We start from the raw sequence: 19,989 nt of genomic DNA, 5'->3' as shown, positions 1-19,989 counted from the left end.
ACAAATTGGGCAGAAATTCATCAAGCCCTAGCTCATCATATAAATTGGGGAAAACTTCCAAATTCATCACACCCACTTGCATAATCATGAAATCAAGCCAAAACTTAAGCTAAAACAAATCTTAAAGCAAGATTCAAAGCAACAAAGATCATGATCAAATGTTGATACCTCAAAAGCAAGGCTTGGTAGAGTGATCCTTCACCCCCTTTGATATTTCTTGGTTCTTCAAGCTTCCCAACTCACACTTAGTACTTTAATCGGTTTAGAATTGGATTTCTTACTTGGGTTGAAGCAAATCAAGAAGGAAATTTTGTTTATCTTGCTCTCCTTTTCTCTCTCCCTTAGCTCAGCACTTAGCAAGAAAAAATGAGGGAAGATGGAGCTTAGTTATCTTATAGGAAGACAAGAAGATTAGAGCTAATTGTGACCACAATTTTTGACCAACACTTGGCCTAATCTTGACCACAAAATTTTTCTCTTTTTTTCCCTTGCATATGAGCCACAATTTCGGTCAAGCTTGCTGCCAAGAGAGAAGATATTTTGCTCAAGTTCAATAAATTTGTTTGGTGAGAAAAATGGTGGTCAAGTGGTGCGTTCAATCGGTAGTGCGTGGGACCCGCCGGTTCGCGCCGTTTTTCTTAAAAACTCACGTACTAGGGTTTTTACTTCCCATTCACTAACCTTATATCATTGCTACCAATCACATATTATTTCTCACTTAAAAGTCACTTTTAATCCTCAAATTTAATCCTTACTCTGTACCGAAAATTCATCCGGCGAAAAATCGCGAAAACCCTAATTTTGCTCCAAACTTGAAACCGAAGCGTAAAACCCTATTTTCTAGGTTTACTTACACTTATTGTGAAATAATTGGGTAGTGGGCTTTGACAAATAATAATTTTCAAATAAAAGGGTATTTTTGAGAAAAATACAAGAAATTTGTGAGTCCTCACAAACAATAACTAACTGGAGTTGGTGAGCAAAACAGTGAATATACATCGCATAGGGATTTTCTTGTAATATAAGGGCCTTCAAACCATTGAACTCACCTCGCATATTTGAAGCTCCATATATCCTTGACCTCTCAATTTGGATAATGATAATCCGTGTTGCGCGAATAAAGAATCAATTGCATCTTTCAAACAAAGAGATGTGGTGTCAGACACATGTACAATTGCAAGGAAACGTTCAATCACACGCCCTTCTTTGTTCACATATCTCAAAACAACTCCCATTTGCTCTTTCACTGAACTGTCTCGAGACTCATCAACTATTAGGGAAAAATAATTGTCTCCAATATCATTGATTATAACACTTGTGATCTCTAAGGCACAAGCATGTGCCAGATTTTTTTGAATCATTGGAGAAGTTAGTTGATTATTTGCAAGAGCATTTTGATTTACAACCTCAAAAATCTCAGTATTTCGCTGGCTATACCACTCAAACAATTCAAGAAAATTGCCTCTATTTGAAGAACTAGTTGACTCATCATTTCCACGAAAAGCCAATCCTTGCTTCAAAAGAAAGCGGGTCACATCCAGAGCAGTAGTTAAACGGGTGCGATATGCAATATCTATTTCGTGCCCACAAGATCGTAGCACATTTGACACACTATGCCTTTGATCTTGAAAACTTTCAAACTGTATTTTAGCATCATTATGGCAACTATTCACAGCTCCAATATGTTCATTAAATCTTTCCATTGCCTTTTTCCAATTATTGAATCCCGTTTTTGTAAAGGCATCCTCTGCATATCGACCTCCCTTATTTTATGTTTTGAAAAGAAAGCACCAAAAGCAAAACGCCGCATCTTTCGATATGCTATACTCTAACCATACAAACTTTTGATACCAACTATCTTGAAAACTTCTATGTTGTTTACCAAATGATGTTTTTGGATACATATGGCCAATCGGTTGGCAAGGTCCCCTAGTCAAATACTCTCTTCGGACATGGTCTCGAAGAGAAATATCAAATTTCTCAACTGATTTTCGTAATCCCGGATCACTAACAATATCATTTAAATTCAATTCCACACAAGATTGATTTTGAACTGGTTCACTAATATTAGGCTCATTTGAAGATTCACCACTACGGACTCGTTTAGGTTTAAAGAATCTCTCCATTTTCTGTCACAATTAAATAATTGTGGTTAAATTCAATAAAATTATGCAATTCAATAATCAATTAATTTAAAATTCATATAAATAATTCTTTAATTTAATAATAAATTCATATTACTTATATTTCTCAATTTATAAAATTCATTATATAAAATTATCAAAAAGTTAAAATAAGGTACAACTAAATACCCATATAATCTCTAATTCAATCTCATAAAATTTTGAATTTATATTTACATTCAAAATTTCTAATTCACATAATTAATTCTTAAAATTTCAAATATAAAAGTAACAAAATTTTAAAAACTAAATACAACCTAAAATCTATACTATTTCTAAACTAATTTCTAATTTAAATTTAATATCATTAAATTTTTTAATGTAATCTTTCAAATTCTTAAATTACATTAACATAAACTAAATAAAAATTAATCTTAATCAAATTAATATCAAGATACTCAAAATTCAAAAATAATTCAAACATATAATTAACAAAAATATAAAGATGAATATTGTAATTTAAACCAAAAAACTAACCTAAAAGATTTATGTGAATGGAATGGTGGAGAGTTGGAGTCTTGGAACCTTGAATTGAAGGCTTGAAGCAGGATGGTAGAATCTCAACTGAAGCTTCTTGGAGTTCTTGGAGCCTGGCGTCTTCTTCTTGGAGTTGGAGTCTTGTTTGCCCTTTGGCACTGGCGGCGTGCTTTTGCATCAGATGACGCCTTATGGCTTCATCTGATGTATTTTTTTCCCCTCATTATACAAAACGACGTTGTTCCACTAAAAGTGAAACGACGTCGTTTTGTATTTAGAGGGCAAAAAAAAAAATCAAAATGAAATGGGTCATCTTCTTCCTCAGCAGTCAGTACGGCAGCGGCTTTCCAACTCTTCTTCACTTCCTCTGCAGCATTCATGGAGCCATGGAGGATGGTGATCTGGATCACCATGGGGGGGGCTGGGCTGGCCGCCGGAATCCCCTATATATAGGGGGTTTTCTGGCGGCTTGGGGGGGGCTTAAGCCCCCACCAGCCCCCCCTTAAATCCGTGGCTGAATTTGAGACTTTTCCGAAACTACGTATATACAATTAATATGTCGTTTGGAATTTTGCACTTCAACTATAAATAGATTGGTTTTAGGATAGAATTTTAAATTTAACATTATTACCCACAGGTTGGCTTTATTCTGGGAGTTGTTTTTGCATCTTAAATGACTCGTATACATCAGAGGCATGAACAGATAGTACCTTATTGGTTGAGGCCTCGACAATAATTGAAAGTATTTGAACCGCAAGCCAACTATTCTAACCCCTTTGAAATGCTATACATGTAGAAAGATGGAAGTACTGGTAAAATTAGTAATTCCATTACTAGAAGTGGCAAAGAGCAAAAAATTAAGATAACGTTAAGGAAAAAGTGCAAATTACACTAAAAGTTGGGGGCTTTGGTTATTTTACCTTTTGTTTTGTTAGGTGGCTGTATATCATTGAACCTAGGGCTACAAACGAATCAAACCGCTCGCCAGTGGCTCAAGTCAAGCTCGAGTCGAACTCGATCAATATCGAGATCGAGCTGGCTCGAGTTGAAATTGAGCTCAAAATATTAAGCTCGTTAGCTCGCGAGTCGGCTCGCGAGCTCGAGTATATATATAATATTTTTATTTTAAGTATATATATATTTTTAATTTTAAGTATATATATATTTTTTAATTTTCTTATTTTAATAGTAAAATTATATATATATCCTTAATATTTTATTATTTATTAAGAAAAAAAATTATTTTATTTATTTTTTAAAAAATAAAATAATTATTTTTTTTATTTTTGAGCTCAAGCTTGACTCGAATCGATTCGAGTCGAGCTCGAGCTTTAAATTGCCAGCTCATCGAGCTCGAGCTTGATAAAATTTAGTCGAGACTCGGCTCGATTAGCCCAAAACTCGACTCGGCTCGTTTACAGCCCTAATCGAACCTATAGGTGAGGGTACATCCACAATTTTTGATATTTATTTTCATTAATTCCTAGTCATTACTTTAAGTTAATCTTATGCATGTCGATTGAGATAAAATTATGGCTAAGTCTTGTGGTTGATAGCGAAAAAGTTGTTGAAGGTTTTAAATATAAAATCAGTTCATTTATTGTCTTCGAAAAAAATCAAAATACTTCTAGGCACATAATCTTCTCTCGAGGATTAGCAAATACATGTTGACCTAGAAGGTCACCCTAAAATCTTCAAGGATTCAAGTGCTAATTTGTCAACATGAATCAAGATACGCTTCCGCAATTTTTCTGTTAATTTATTTTTTAATAATCGCCATATAGATTTTGGATTTAATAGGTGATAATTTTCACCAAAAGTTAAATATAAACAACTACTCTAACAAGTGATATCAGAGCCCATATGATTGATTATTAGGAAATAATTTGGATTCGATAATTTTTATCTTTAAAAATAATTATGTATGATATTTGTGAAGAATTGGCCAACGAGATATTTGTTAAAACCATAATTGTTGACTTTTTTATTCACAATTTATTGCTTTGTGCTTCGGCTTTCGGGTTTACGGCATCATGATTGTTTGCATATGTTATAATGGATTTTTCTATAATGGAGACAGTACGAATGTCTCCACCAAGAGAAAAGCTAGCCAGATGAAGGATCCATTGGCACCTGTCCAGCCACGGAAATCAAGGCTACATGGAAACGGAAAGGAGAATTGCTGAGCCGGTGTTGTTGCAGGCGGCACATGTTCTAGCTGGACGTCCACGTCAAAGCAGATGGCGAGAAATCTGTGATGTTCCAGTTGGACGTCCACATCATTGCAAACGTGGAAAGATGATTAATTTAAGAACAGAGACCAACGGAACACTAAATTGCAAATGGCTCCTAAAAAAGGCTTGCTAGTAAAAGGGGTAATTTCAGAAACATCCGCCACAATTTTTAACAAGTACACATACCTCTGTTGAGATTTAAAAAAGACAATTGAACTGCTAAATATTGTAATGAAATTCTCTTATTTGGTATACGTATATTTACAATGAGTTTCCAAATTATTTGTTAATTCTTTTTCCTCCTTATTTGTTGTTGTTATTTTTTCGTCAATTAAACTGTAGAATGGTTACTATTGTCTCTAGTTTCTATTGTAATTAAATGTCGAATTAGTAATTTTTGTAAGAGTTAATTTTATATGTAATTCAATGTTTTTATTTATCTTGTTTCCATTTTTTTAATCGACAAAAAATGAAAAAGAAATGGGCCAAAACCACTATTAATTTATGATAATTCCATTACTTGAAAAATTAATAAAGTCTAAATGATTTTTAAACATATTTTTTCTAGTTTATAAATCTAAATCCATAATAAAATATCATGAAAAAGTTTCCAATCATAATAATAAAATTATTATTATAGTTGTTTATAAAATAGTAGATATGGACATAAAAAAATTTGGCACCTATTCCGTATAATTGTACTAAATAATCTTATAATTGTATAGAAAACAATTTAAACTCATTATACAAGGGCATTTATGGGCATTTATTTAAATTTGTCAAAATCAATATTATTTTAATATATTGTTACTAAAACTATTGAATTAATGGAGGTAAGCGTAATTTTTCAAATTTCACGAGAGTTCAATGAAATTGTCAGAAACCTCATGAGAGGTTTCCTATATCATCCCCAAATAAAAAGCATTGTATAGATGCAAGTAATTTGTCGCAGGTTTAGTATGTTCATAAATAACAACTTTTATTTTGCGGGTGCAAAATTTTTTTTTTGCTTAATGATTAATTATGAATTGATCCAAGGTGTAAATAAATCTATAATAATCTTTTGTCAAAGTATTCATAGTTGTATGATGAAATAATTGCATTTGAAGTATTTATGTACCATAGTAGTCTTTAAAAATTTATGTATACAAAAATAGTGTGGTGCAATCATATCTACTAAATACTACAATTCATACAATAGATGAAATGTATTCTTTGGGGTGGTAATTAAATTTATGATGTATGCGATTATATTGACATAGGTAGTCATTTTAAGTAGAAATAAAAGGAAAGATAGCATAATGCATTTGTGCATTACTGGCGTATTACTATGTAACAAATTAATAAGTTAACAAATATAAAAAATGAATTAATAAATATACACGCAAAGTACTCTGTATGATAATGCAAGTGTATTGAAAAAGGATAAATAAAATTAGAAGGCAAGGATAAAACGAATAACTCAAATGCATTAGGTGTGATAGAGGTTATTAGAAGAGACAAATTATAAATGAAATTAGTTGGAAGAGAGTTAGATGAAAAAATAAGTAAAAGTCAAGTAGAACAAATTAGTTGTTATACAATCAAAATAGATAATTATCGAAATTGGTAGAGTATAAATGATCAATTCTTGAAATAATAAATATGGTATATGTGTGTGTATGCGTGCATACATGCGTATATGTGTATGTATTAGTAATCACGATGAAGTCGAACATTCCATCTAGGCGCACTTTTGGCGGATATGAGAAGTGAGATTTATGGTCCATAAGAAGGATGTGATTAAAAGTTATAGGATGGAAGCAAAGAAGAGTTAAGTATTGTTACGTTTTTTTAGGTGTGTAGATTATTGTTCATACCTTCAATATATCCATCTTTTTAAATATAGGATATATATGTCTTGTTTCATTAAAAAAGTAATTATACATTAAATGAATATTATTTAATTTGTAAAAAAAAGAAGCGTAATTAAATTTATTCTAAATCATGAATGATTTTTAAAATGCATAATGAAATAGTTTTCAAACTGAAATTGGAGTTAGAGCTCAAGGTTGAATTCGATTCCAGAATATTTTAACAAATTGACATCGAATTTGAAGTCGAACATATATACAAATTATTGAAGCGAATTCAAGCAACATTTATAGGTCGTTTAATAATCAATCAAGGTCAAATTATGTTCATATAATATGTGAACATATGTTGAACATCATGAAATATAATGGATTTGGCTCGTGGAAAACATATTATACAAGTATAATAAAGGTAAGAAAATCTGTGAACCTAGTAAAATTAAATGGTAGAGAAAGTGAATGGAAAGTAGATGAATGATCGATTGCTAAGTAGAAAAAAGGAAAACATTTGTTTTGGGTAATTTGGCAGAGAGCAAAATGTACAAGATATTAGCAATGCTTTAAAACCTAGTTAAGACTATATGCTCGATGCAGTTACAACGTTGCATAAAAATGAGCTTATCGATTAAAAAAATGGGAAAATTGCCGAGTTGTGTTGTTAACCTCTTAAATGGGAACAATTTTGAGAGAACTTAGTGATGCTATATGTTGCTTTAATGAAGTCCCAAAAAGATTAAAATCGGTCAATGAATGTAACATTAATAACATTTATCATAGGTGTCAATGCATCTCATTTGTGTGTACCTTTTTTGAATGCCTATCGTACAAAATAGTATTCACGTAATTAAGATAATTTAAAATGTGAATGTTAAAAATGAAATAACTAATTGTATGGAAATGTGTAGTAGTTTGTACTTATATAATTTACTTTAGTCTAAAATAGCCAATAGTGAGGACATTAAAATGAGAATTCTTGCCAAAGCAATCCAAGAATTTGTTGGGAATCTTACAAGATTGGTTCATTATTATGTCTCTGATAAATGGTCATAATTTCATCTGGGTTTGAATCGTACTGAGAGGTACAATAATTTAGAGTTAAAAAAATTGTTGAAAAAACAACAAGATATTCCTTTTGTCCTTTCTAGGCAATCGAAAAAATATATTGAAGGTGCTTATGTCTTTACAAAATACCATTTCAATTCATCTTATTTTATTAAATATGGGATGTGATATAATTCTGAAGGATGAATCGAATATATATGTAATATTGTACTTTTAGTTTGCAAAACAGTACGCGGTGCTGATTCATTTGAATTATTTTCATTACCCGCTACCACTTCGACCGCCCACTAAGCATTTACGGGTCCCATGAACAACACCTAACTCACTATCAAACTGGTAAGAAACCGATACTGTTGGGCTGCAACCAAACAGCACGTGCTGGCCCTTCCCATCAATGCTGCTGCGGTGGCTCATTGCACACCACATCCTTCCAAACCGTTGCTTTACTCTTCCTGGAGATATCCGTACTGTCTCCACTATATAACCATCCATGTTTTCTTTTTTATCCAACGGCAACATCATATTAATCATAAAAACAATATAGAGTCAGAAATCAATCGACAATCAAGTTTGCCTGAGCTAACTCTAGCAGCCATGCTGGGAAGTCACATTTCCATTCAGCGGTATCTATCAAATCTGTAGCAACTTTTGCTAACTGGTGACTAACAGAGTTGTTTGACCTTCTAGTGAAGGAGAAACAACATTTGTCAAAATTCGTTCGCAGACTCCAAATATCTGCTAAAATGGTGGCTAATCTGACCTCCTTCTCCTGCGCATTAATCTTGTCTACTACCAATTTACAATCAGATTCAAACTCTACCATCAACCATCCCTCTCTGCTGCCCCGAACCATCGCCTCCCTGATTGCCAGCGCTTCTTCAACTTTCGCCTCAGCATTGCTTGCCGATGGACATGCCCAGGATCTTATCACCATTCCATGACTATCTCTTGCCACGATGCCCCATCCGGCTTTACCATACGTCCCGTTCAAAGCTGCATCCGTATTGACCTTAATCCAGTTACCTTGTGGTTTCTCCCAACTCTTGCTTACCCCCTTCAGTCCTGCGCTGTGACCCTCTTTTACTATCCCTGCTTCCTGAGCCAAGTGGTACTCATTCCATTCCAGCACTGCCTTATCTACTACCACCCTTGGATCCATACAATTATTGTTGAATTACTTGTCATTCCTGGCCTTCCAAATCTGCCACAGAAGGTTCACTGTTAGAGTTATGTGGTCTCTCCCATTTTCCCTACTCGAGGCCCCTCTAAGTTCTTCCCACCAATTCCAAAAGCTCTTATCAAACACCTCCAACCCTTCCCAGCTCAAGGGAGCAACCTTCCAGATTGCTCTAGCACTATTGCACCTAAACAACATGTGCTCCAATGTTTCCACACTCTCTCCACAGCACTTGCACATTGGGTCCCCTTTCACACTTTTCTCCCTAATCACTGCATTAGTTGGTACAATTCCCTGCAAACACTTCCAAACAAAGTGTTTTAGCTTGTTCTTCATGTTTAGTCCTCACAGGAAGTTCCAGTTCTAGGACTTCGTTCTCCTTATGCTAGTTGACTCTTGGAAACCTCTAGCATAGCTGTTTTCCCTTTTCATTACCTTTACTTGATGGTAGCCAGAGTTTACAGTATAGCCACCTGAATTTGACTTTGCCCAATACACCTTATCTGGTTGCTTGCCCAGGCTTAATGGAATCCGTGTGATGCTTGCTCTGTCTGGTTCCTCAAACTCCTGCAAGAGCAGCTCTTTATCCCATTGTCCCTCCTTAATCAGCTCACTAACCCACTGAATTTTACTCTCTGGGTTCCTCTTGGATCTTATCCTCCCCTCCTCAGTATTAGGCAGCCATCAGTCCTCCCAAACATTAATATGTTCACCATCTCCTACCCTTATGCACATCCCCTCCTCCAACATCCCTCTGGCACTCAGAAGACTTCTCCAACACCAAGACTCAGTGCCCTTTTGCCTTGCCTCCCACACAGACTTCCCTGGAAAATACCTAGCCCTCATCATGCTACTCATTAGAAGATCTGGCCTCATCTGGATCCTCCATAGCTGCTTCCCCAACAAAGCCAGATTGAAATCCAGCAAATCCCTGAAGCCAAGTCCCCCCTCTGATTTAGGCTCAGTCATTTTACTCCACCTGATCCAATGAATCTTCCTGTCCTCCTCCCTCTGTCCCCACTAGAACCTGGCCATTTCTGAGCAAATGTGTCTGCATAAATCCTTTGGCAATCTACAGCATGACATCACATAAGTGGGGAGAGCTAGAATAACAGATTTTAACAAAACCTCCTTGCCAGCTTGACTCAGTAACTTTTCCTTCCATCCCTTCAGCCTGTTGACTGTCCTCTGTCTGATAAAGTCAAACACTTGCCTCTTCGATCTCCCCACAACTAATGGCAATCCTAAGTATTTGCTCTGTTGCACATGTTGCATACCTTCTAGTGACTGCAGTACTTCTTCCTTCTGCCTCTCATTTACATTTCTACTAAAAAAGACCAAAGACTTCTCCTTGTTTATGAGCTGTCCTGAAGCTTTCCCATAGACCTCCAGAATTCTCATAGGCTGCCTAGCATCAGCAACCTTGGCTCGACAGAATATAAGTGAATCGTCTGCAAAGAGTAAATGAGACAAACTAGGAGCACCCTTAGCTACTTTCATACCAACTATCGTACCCCTTCTAGTTGCCTTACTAAGCAAAGTCGAAAAACCTTCAGCACAAATTAGAAAAAGATAAGGCGATAAGGGATCTCCCTGCCTTAGCCCCCTGGATGGCTTAATAAACCCCCTCTTTTCCCCATTAATGTTTATAGAATAAGAGACACTAGAGAGACACTCAAGAATCCACTGGATCCATATAGGACAGAAGCCCATTTTTTGCATAACCTTTGCCAAAAAAATCCATTCTACCCTATCGTAAGCCTTAGCCATATCCAACTTAATAGCCATATACCCATTTTTTCCAGTTCTTTTGTTTTTCAGGAAGTGAATGCTTTCATGTGCAATAAGCACGTTATCTAAAATCTGCCTGCCAGGGACGAAAGCGGATTGGGAGGGACTAATACAGCGATCAAGAACAGATTTGAGCCTATTAGACAGCACTTTTGAGATGATCTTATAAAGAACATTACACAAACTAATAGACCTATACTCAGTTATCTTAGTTGGACAGTTCGTTTTAGGAATGAGACTAATCAGAGTTTCATTGGTAGACTTAAGAATATGACTAGAATGGAAATAGCCACGAATTGCACAAATAACATCATCTTTAACCACATGCCAAAATTTCTGAAAAAAGATAGGGGACATACCGTCTGGCCTGGAGACTTGTTAGGATGCATGGATTTGACTGCATGGCAGATTTCCTGTTCTGAGACTTGTCTGGTTAGCATTCTATTCATCTCAACAGTTATAGACAGTGGGATCCCTTCCAAAATTTCCTGAAACTCTATACGATTATCAGAAGTGAATAGCTGCTGAAAATAATCCACCACTTCCTCATGGCAGTAGGCATCCATGTTATAATCCAGTTTTCATGGCAGTAGGCAATTCATGAATTGCACGATTCATTGTTTGGTTAACAATGAATTCAATGGTCCCACTTTGATTTAGTACTAGGTGTGGATAATATAAGAAGTTCTATACGGAACTAGTTCTAGGCTTGACAATGATGGCTCACCTAAAGAGCTGCTATTATAATTAATTTCATCCATATTCCTCCTAAATGCAATGTTTCAAAGGTAACCCATGGAACCATGTAGTACAAATTAAACCTTCTCAAATCTCTTGGGCCTGCAAATTACGTTGATTTGGTACACCCATTGATAATTACCTCCTCCTTGGTCACATTAAAAAAAAAAGTTTTATTGCTTCAAAATTTTAAACTTGACTTATGATTAAGGGTCTATCAGCTATTGTCTTCGAAAATGGTTCATCACCTACACTTAATGATGTTATCCAAATTTTAGATTATCCTTAAATTTTTTATTAAAATTATACTGGCCTTGCTATGTTACCTATGTAGAAGGAAGCATAACAATTACTTTGATCGAAAAACAGTATAAACAAATAACATTTAATTTTATAATAATATTTTATAAAAATTTTTTGGAGGTAGAAGTTAACATTTACTTCAAATCTTATGTGAGGGAAAACTAAAATTTCAAGATTTTAAAGAGTTAGTGACTAGGAATGACAACGAGATGGATTTGGAATTAGAGAACCTTCTCCCGTCTCCCCTCCTGTGCTTTAAAAGCTTCCCCTTGCCCTAAGCTATCCCCCCTGCCCCCACCCCACTACCCAACCAGGGTGCCCCAATGGGTGGTTCAAAATAAACTTCTATTTTTCCTAATTTTTGTAACGCCCCCACTTCTCCCTAAGGCGAACCAAAGGGTATCCGCGGGACGCCTGCGTATCTCTCGCCAGGACTCAAGCAATTCCATTCAACTTATATCCGGACCACACAATACAAATCGATAACTTAGATACAATAATTGCGGAAGTGTTCAAACTTAATAACAGTTATCCATTCTTCAAACCACCCGTCAGCATACATAATACATTTCGTCCAAAGCCAAAGGCATAAACAAAAGTAATAGCAACCCTAAAACAAAAGCACATCAAGAGGGCTGCTCCATTTTACCTCTGAACTCAACCTGTTAAGGAAAACAAATCTACAGGGTGAGCAAAACGCTCGTGAGGCCAAGAACACACATGCAAACACATAGTTCAGATAACAATCCTAAATAACAATTCAGGTATTAGCTTGCAAGTAATTAATAACACCAATAAACGGTAACCAGAAACAATTCAAGGATATAGAAGCTCTCAGGAGCTAAGTTCCACATTTGCCGATACCATTTATATATCTTTCCGTGATGACTCTCCGTCAACCGGATTGATATTTTCATATCCGTAGTTCACCACTTACTTCTCATCCGTCCACCATACACCACTTCGGGCCCGCACGACATTTATAAGGCGATACTTTACGAGTATGCCAAGCGAGATCTCTCAATAGATCAAGCTTATCATTTGAATCTCATGGTTCACTGAGGTTCCCGACCAAGCCCATGCCGGCTCGAGTTCCAAGGTCGGCCTATGAGTTTGGGCGTCCCCCATGTGTCATGTAAATGTCGAGGAGATTCACTCCATCGACGTATGCAATCATAGCATACCATTTCATGTATTCAAGCATTTGATAGGTTTAAGCAGGCATTTCAAGTCATGTAAACCAAGCAAATCATGTTAAGCATGAGTCATTCGTTTCAAATGAGAACGAGTGCGATCAAGTACACACTCGACTCCATTTTGTCAAAATCAGTTAAGCTAAGCATGAAATCAGGTGAATCAAGCATGAATCAAGACTTTAGAGTTCAAGTAGGCATACACTTGACACTCACCAAGTTATGTAAGCTAGTAGGTTGGAGGGAGAGTTCAAACTTCCACAGTAGGGTCCTCTTGGAGGTCCTCGTGCGTGCCTGAACATCGTATATTAGATAATTACTATAGGTCCCCAAGTGGTGAGAAAGATTGAACACGAGTAAGGTTCGAAAATAGTTGAAAACTTCGTTTGACTTGCCTTTGAAGTTGAATTCTCAAAAGGGTGTAAAACTTAAGTACAAAAATTGGATTATTATCCTTAAAATCATTGGTTGGAAACAAGTACGAGCGAAAAGATTGCAAAACGAACGATCGAAATCGAAGGAAGGTTGGCCACGTCACAATCCGGCCGGATTGGAGGCAGTGGCTAACCCCCTTTTTTCAATTTTGGCCACCAATCCGGCCGACAATCCGGCCAGAAACTGGCCGGATTCTGGAAAATTGTTCCTTCGCGGATTTTCTTTGAAATTTCAGAATTTTTGATTTTTGGTCAAATCTTTGAAAAATCATAACTTCTTTTCTACTGATCAAAACTTGATGAATTTGGTACCGTTGTAATCGTCTTTGAAAGTACTAAAAGTTCTTAGAAGACACCGTTCCATGAATCTAAGTGGAAGGCATTCAAAAATGAGGCTAAAGTTGCTGTTCTAGATTGCTAGGATTGAGCCGGGTTGGTTTTTCGCTAACTCTGGAAATTCGGCAAAAATCATTCGTTGGAAACCGGCCCTTGAAACTTATAACTCACTTAGAACTGCAAGTAAAGTTTTGGATGGAACAAGCGGCTCAAGAATCGGAGTTTCGAGTACCAAGATACGGTTGCTCGAAGTTGGGGAAAATTCAAGATTGTTACAAAATTTCCAGATTTGGTTCCAACTTTGGACCTTTAGTTAAGTGCCTAAACGGACTTGGATTGACACCAAATTTTGCAGTATAATACTTCCATATGAAGGTTATCTCTCTATCAAATTTCATGGAAAAATACCCTCGGAAGGGTGGTCATTCAATCAACCAAAATTTGGAAAAATCCTTAAGGCAATCTGTCCAAAGCTAAGGTTTTCAAAAATGAGGCAGTCGCCGTATTTTGATCATAACTCTCTCAATTTAACTCGGAATTGGAAATGGTTGATAGTGTTAGAAAATACATTCACAGGGCTACAACTTTACAGAAGAAATAGTTTCAAGTTTCAGCACGAAACTGGTTCAAAATCAAGCCTCAAGTTGCAGCATCATCAAATCATTTCGGCAGAACGGAGAAACAGGACAGCCGACTTCAGATGAATGGTGTGGCTCACACACATGAAACCAGAATGTGCACTATACACCGTTAGAAACATGGGAACGTCTAGTTTCAAATGCCGCTAACGGCACTTGATTTTGACGTCGGAGTACGGAGTTATGGACGAAACACGAACACTGGTCTGGTTACGACGGCAACCGTTTTCCCAGATTACTAGCTTTGGAAATAAATTCGTTTGACCCATCAAAACTCAATATTTTTCAATGAAATTTTGTACACAACTACTACAACATATATACAACATAATCAAGCCATTAAATCCTCAAATTTCTGCATTTAAGTGACCGAACAGAGCAGTAAAATGGGAACTTTTTGTTTCAAGAGTTCAATAACGTTTCTGGTAATAAAGCACCTTTAATCTACTTCCTTAAGCTCTAATTCAGCAAATAAACCATCATCAAACATCATCACAGCCATCAACCCAAAGTGGGAGTTCATAGAGCCCACATTTCCAACAATACAAGCTATTAAAGTAAAGATTCCAACTCAAATGCGTAAATCAACTTCCATAAGACAAGTTGAAGGTGTTAGATTGCTACCTACTTTGATGGCTGGTTTGGACAGATTTTTCGGTCCTTTGAAGCTTGAAGAAACCGTGAAAGCTCCTCCCTTTTTCAGCCTATGTTGTTGTCCAAGTGAAAAGCTAAATGAATGTGAAGTTTGGTGAGAATCTATGGAAGTTTTGGTAGGAATTTGGTTGAGTTTTGGAAGAGAAGAAATGGTGAAGCTTCGGTTGTTCCTTTGCTGCAGTCTAGCCGTCCATTGCAGCAGAGGAAAGGAAATGAATTGCGGTTCCGAAGCCTTTGCGTATAAGAGACGCTTGACGTCAAATCTTTTAATACGTCAAATCAATTATAACTAGTACCCTACACTCGCATTTTGTGTTCGATTTCTCTTACGTTTGTTGCACTAGTACACTAAACCTCTAGGGCACTTACATTTGTATAAATATTATTCATTCCTAATTGTCTCAAAATAATGGTCCAAAGTCTCCCAATTAAGCGCGCACGTGAAAACACGTATTTCTAATTTAGGCGCAATAAAATTGAAACCTTTGAAAAATTCTTATAACGATTATACCACTAGTTATTACTTGTGTGTTTAAACCTAAAATTGTCTATTTTAGGACCATTGTATATGTCTTAAATTTTTAGCTTATTGCACTCCCAATTGGCTAAAGTTGAAATACGTTTTCACTTTTTCACTAATTAAGTTTTTATGAAAATATTTGTTTATTCATCTATATTTTTATTTTATTTTATTTTTTTTTAAAATGAGACACTTTAGAAATATAACGAACTATAAAATCATGTACTTAGATCTAATAGGCTAGAAAATATTATTCGTGGCAAAAATCCAAATAAATAATTAATTGAGCCAAAATTAGGGATTTTAAAATAATAGAAATTTCGAGTTCTCACATCCTCTCCCCCTTAAGAAATTTCGTCCTCGAAATTTACCTTGATTGACGAACAGGTCTGGATACTTTTCTCGAATTGCTTCTTCGACCTCCCAAGTTGCTTCCTCCAACCCATGGTTCTTCCAGAGGACCTTCACTAATGGTATCTGTTTATTCCTCAATTCCTTTACCTTCCTATCCAGAAGTTTAACCGGTTTCTCCTCATAGGTTAAGGTCTCATCAATCTCAACATTTTCCGGTTGTAAGACGTGAGAAGGGTCCGGATGATACTTCTTAAGCATAGATACATGAAACACATTATGGATTCGAGATAAACTCGGCGGTAATTCCAACTTATAGGCTACACTCCCCACACGTTGGATAATCTTATAAGGCCCTACAAATTTTGGTTGTAACTTCTTTCCTTTCCCAGACTTCAACCTTGCTTTCAGAGGTATAATCTTGAGAAATACCAAATCTCCAACATTAAACTCCAATTCTTTCCTCCGATTATCAGCATAACTCTTTTGGCGGCTCTGAGCAACTTGAATTCTTTGTCGTACCAACTTTACATTTTCATTAGCTTCTTCAATCCAAGATACTATGGTCGGATCTAGAATCTTCCGTTCACCTATTTCTTCCCAACAAATTGGAGACCTACATTTTCGACCATAAAGTGCCTCATACGGGGCCATCTGAATAGAAGAGTGGAAACTATTGTTGTAGGCAAATTCCACTAAAGTTAAAAACTTACTCCAATTTTCTCCAAAGTCCAGAATACATGTCCTTAATATGTCCTCAAGTGTTTGAATTGTCCTTTCCGACTGTCCATCAGTCTGAGGATGATAAGTGGTACTAAAGTTCAACTTAGTCCCCAATACCTCCTGCATCTTTTGCCAAAATTTCGAAACAAATCTCGGATCCCTGTCGGACACAATACTCACAGGTATGCCATGCAATCTAATGATCTCATCCAAATACAATTTGGCCAACTTTTCTAACGGGTACTTCATGCTAATCGGCAGAAAATGGGCCGATTTAGTCAATCTATCCACTATTACCCAAATTGCATCATGGCCTCTCTGCGTTCTGGGTAATCCAGATACAAAATCCATAGTGATATTTTCCCATTTCCACTCAGGTATTTCTAGGGGTTGCAAAAGTCCTGACGGTTTCTGATGTTCGTCTTTAACTTGTTGACAAATTAAACATGTTTGGACAAATTGGGCAATTTCCTTCTTCATGTTCTCCCACCAATACAGACTCTTCAAGTCCTGGTACATTTTATTCCCTCCTGGATGTACCGTAAACTTTGATCGGTGTGCCTCTTCTAAGATTTCCCTTTTAAGCCCTTCATCCTTTGGCACAACTACTCGATTCTGAAACCTCAATATTCCATCTGACCCCAAATTAAAATCTGTATTGTCTTCCATTTTACTCTTTTCCACCCATTTTTGCACTTCCGTGTCCTTTTCTTGAAATTCCTTGATGCGTTCCAATAGAGTGGAGGTTACTATAATATTCCCCAAAATTACCTTCCTTGGTTCCAATCGAGGATTCCAGTAACTCACTTCTTCCAATAATTGAAACTCCTTAATCATCAATCCAGCCATTTGTACTTGACGACTCAAGGCATCGGCCACTACATTAGATTTCCCTGGATGGTACTTGATAGTACAATCATAGTTTTCCAAAAATTCCATCCATCTACGTTGCCTCAAATTCAGCTCCTTTTGAGAAAACAAGTACTTAAGACTTTTGTGGTCTGTAAAAACCTCAGATGTTACCTCATACAAATAATGTCTCCATTTCTTCAAAGCAAAGACCACCACCGCTAACTCCAAATTATGAGTCGGGTAATTCCCTTCATGTGGTTTCAATTTCCTAGAGGCATATGCTATTACTTTGCCATCTTGCATTCAAACACAACCCAGTCCTTCCTTAGAAGCATCTGTGTAAACCACAAAACTATCTTTTCCGTTTGGCAAAGCCAACACAGGTGCCCTTGTTAACCGTCTTTTCAATTCCTGAAAATTTTCCTCACACTTAGGACTCCATATAAACTTCCTATTTTTCTTGGTCAATTCAGTCATGGGTCCAGCAATATTTGAAAAATCCTGAATGAATCTCCGGTAATACCCTGCTAATCCAATGAAACTTCGAATCTCGGTAGGGTTTTCCGGTCGTTTCCATTTTGAAACAGCTTCAACTTTAGCTGGATCCACTTTAATCCCTTCCTTAGAAATTATGTGTCCCAAGAAAGTCATTTCTTTTAACCAAAATTCACACTTGCTAAACTTAGCATACAATTGGTGCTCCCTTAAGGTCTGTAAAACAACCATCAAGTGTTTCTCATGGTCTTACACATTCTTAGAATACACCAATATATCATCAATAAAGACCACCACAAATTGGTCTAGATAAGGTTTAAAGACCCTATGCATTAGATCCATAAAAGCAGCAGGAGCATTCGTTAACCCAAATGGCATCACGGCAAATTCAAAATGCCCATATCTCGAGTTAAAAGCAGTCTTGGGTATATCTTTCTCCAAAATCCTCAACTGATAATAACCCTGCCTCAAGTCCAACTTAGAAAATACTACAGCCCCTTGTAACTGGTCAAACAACTCATCAATGTGGGGCAGTGGGTATTTATTCTTAGTTGTAACATTATTTAAACCTCTATAGTCTATACATAGCCTCAAACTCCCGTCCCTTTTCTTAACAAACAAAACTGGGGCTCCCCACGGAGAATCACTCTCTTTAATAAAACCTCTTTCTAACAAATCTTGCAATTGCAATTTCAACTCCTTCAATTCGGCTGGAGCCATTCGATATGGCGTCCTAGAAATAGGGGTTACTCCCGGAGTTACATCAATCTTAAAGGCTATTTCCCGTTCCGGGGGTAGAGACTCCAATTCTTCAGGAAAAACATCAGGAAAATCTTTCACTACAGGCATGTCCTCCAAATTCATTTTATCACTAGGGGTGTTAATAAGAAAAGCCAAATATCCTTGAGCTCCTTTACTTAACAACTTTCTAGCCCGAATTCCTGAAATAAGTGCAGACGAAGCTAATTTACCCTTTACATCCAGTTTCAGGGTTGCCTCTCCTGGAATACGCAACTCCACAACCTTCGTCCTACAATTTAGCTGAGCATTATAACGGGCTAACCAATCCATTCGTAAAATTACATCGTATCCTTTAATAATCAATCCCATCAAATCAGCCGATAATTTTCGTTCCCCAATCCAGATTTCACAACCTTGATACACCAAATTAGCAATTAGACTTTGATCCCTAATAGGCGTTTTAACCTCTAGATCATATGGTAAATTAATTGGTTTCAAGTCTATCCCATTCATGAAATTAGGGTTTATAAAAGAATGTGTAGCACCTGGATCAATTAAAACCCTAACTAAACGGTGAAAGATCGGAACCGTACCTTCTACCACCTCAATTGCCTCAGGAACTTGTTGATAGTCCAGTGCATAAACCCTAACTGGTACTTTCGGTCGACTCCCTCAGGCACTAGTTTGCTTAGAAGCTGACTTTTCTGGCCTTTGGGTATCACCTCCCGTCTTCATTTTATTTGGACAGTTCGCCAGCTGATGCTCGGTACTACCACAAGCCAGGCACTTCCCAGACTTCCTCCAACAATCACTTTCAGAATGGTTTGGTTTTCCGCAGTAACCACATGAAACTTGAGGGGTCACCGCTGAACCGCTAGAAGGTGCCCTTCTTGCCTGTGTCGGTCCCCTACAACCTCCTCTAGATAAAGCTCCTCTCGAAGGTCCAGCAGTCCTTGGTCCTCCCATTCCTTTTTCCATTTTGGAAGGCTGTACATTTTTACTAACTTGTCCAGAAGCATGGCTAGAAAAGTTTCTCTTTCTGCTATGGAAGTCTCTCACTTGAGACCTTGCACTTTCAACCCTTTGTGCCTTCTCTAAAGCCTCAGTAAATGTAGAGATTTGGGCTGCGGCCAGGCCCTCTTGTATCTCCACATTAAGTCCTTGACCAAACCGTCTAATCCTTTTTCGCTCATTTGTCACCAGTTCGGGAGCATACTTTGAAAGTTTAGTAAAT

At 36.8% G+C, this 19,989-nt stretch overlaps 3 protein-coding genes and 1 long non-coding RNA gene across 4 annotated transcripts; all 4 read right to left on the bottom strand.

Annotated features, from left to right (window-relative positions):
- Positions 1 to 1,031: 1,031 nt before the first annotated feature.
- Positions 1,032 to 1,703, bottom strand: LOC140014423 (uncharacterized). Its single transcript, XM_072065281.1, has one exon. It carries the CDS (start codon positions 1,701 to 1,703, stop codon positions 1,032 to 1,034), a length of 672 nt encoding a protein of 223 aa, XP_071921382.1.
- Positions 1,704 to 8,362: 6,659 nt separating this feature from the next.
- Positions 8,363 to 8,968, bottom strand: LOC140014422 (uncharacterized). The gene has a single exon (XM_072065280.1). It carries the CDS (start codon positions 8,966 to 8,968, stop codon positions 8,363 to 8,365), a length of 606 nt encoding a protein of 201 aa, XP_071921381.1.
- A 15-nt stretch (positions 8,969 to 8,983) lies between these two features.
- Positions 8,984 to 9,955, bottom strand: LOC140014421 (uncharacterized). Its single transcript, XM_072065279.1, has 3 exons — positions 9,710 to 9,955; positions 9,422 to 9,553; positions 8,984 to 9,280 (listed from the first exon to the last, which is right to left on the bottom strand). Exons 1-3 carry the CDS (start codon positions 9,953 to 9,955, stop codon positions 8,984 to 8,986), a joined length of 675 nt encoding a protein of 224 aa, XP_071921380.1.
- A 2,335-nt stretch (positions 9,956 to 12,290) lies between these two features.
- On the bottom strand, positions 12,291 to 15,523 carry LOC140014390 (uncharacterized). Its single transcript, XR_011821162.1, has 2 exons — positions 15,044 to 15,523; positions 12,291 to 12,480 (listed from the first exon to the last, which is right to left on the bottom strand). It is a non-coding gene; the product is annotated as an uncharacterized lncRNA (long non-coding RNA).
- Between the last annotated feature and the right edge of the window lie 4,466 nt (positions 15,524 to 19,989).

The sequence above is a fragment of the Coffea arabica genome, chromosome 9c (genome assembly GCF_036785885.1).
Source record: "Coffea arabica cultivar ET-39 chromosome 9c, Coffea Arabica ET-39 HiFi, whole genome shotgun sequence".
In the NCBI taxonomy this organism is placed as follows: Eukaryota; Viridiplantae; Streptophyta; class Magnoliopsida; order Gentianales; family Rubiaceae; genus Coffea; species Coffea arabica.
The sequence above is the reverse complement of the archived record's forward strand: the minus strand, read 5'-3'. Positions and strand labels throughout refer to the sequence as shown.

Bases quoted from the DNA above. Each gene is read 5' to 3' on its own strand.
- LOC140014423 (XM_072065281.1), bottom strand. From the start codon at position 1,703: ATGGAAAGATTTAATGAACATATTGGAGCTGTGAATAGTTGCCATAAT.
- LOC140014421 (XM_072065279.1), bottom strand. From the start codon at position 9,955: ATGACTGAGCCTAAATCAGAGGGGGGACTTGGCTTCAGGGATTTGCTG. The intron at 9,554-9,709 runs GTAGGAGATGGT...CTGCTCTTGCAG, and splicing joins AGGAGGGGATGTGCATAAGG to GAGTTTGAGGAACCAGACAG. The intron at 9,281-9,421 runs GTAATGAAAAGG...AAGTGTTTGCAG, and splicing joins CTGGCTACCATCAAGTAAAG to GGAATTGTACCAACTAATGC.
- LOC140014422 (XM_072065280.1), bottom strand. From the start codon at position 8,968: ATGGATCCAAGGGTGGTAGTAGATAAGGCAGTGCTGGAATGGAATGAG.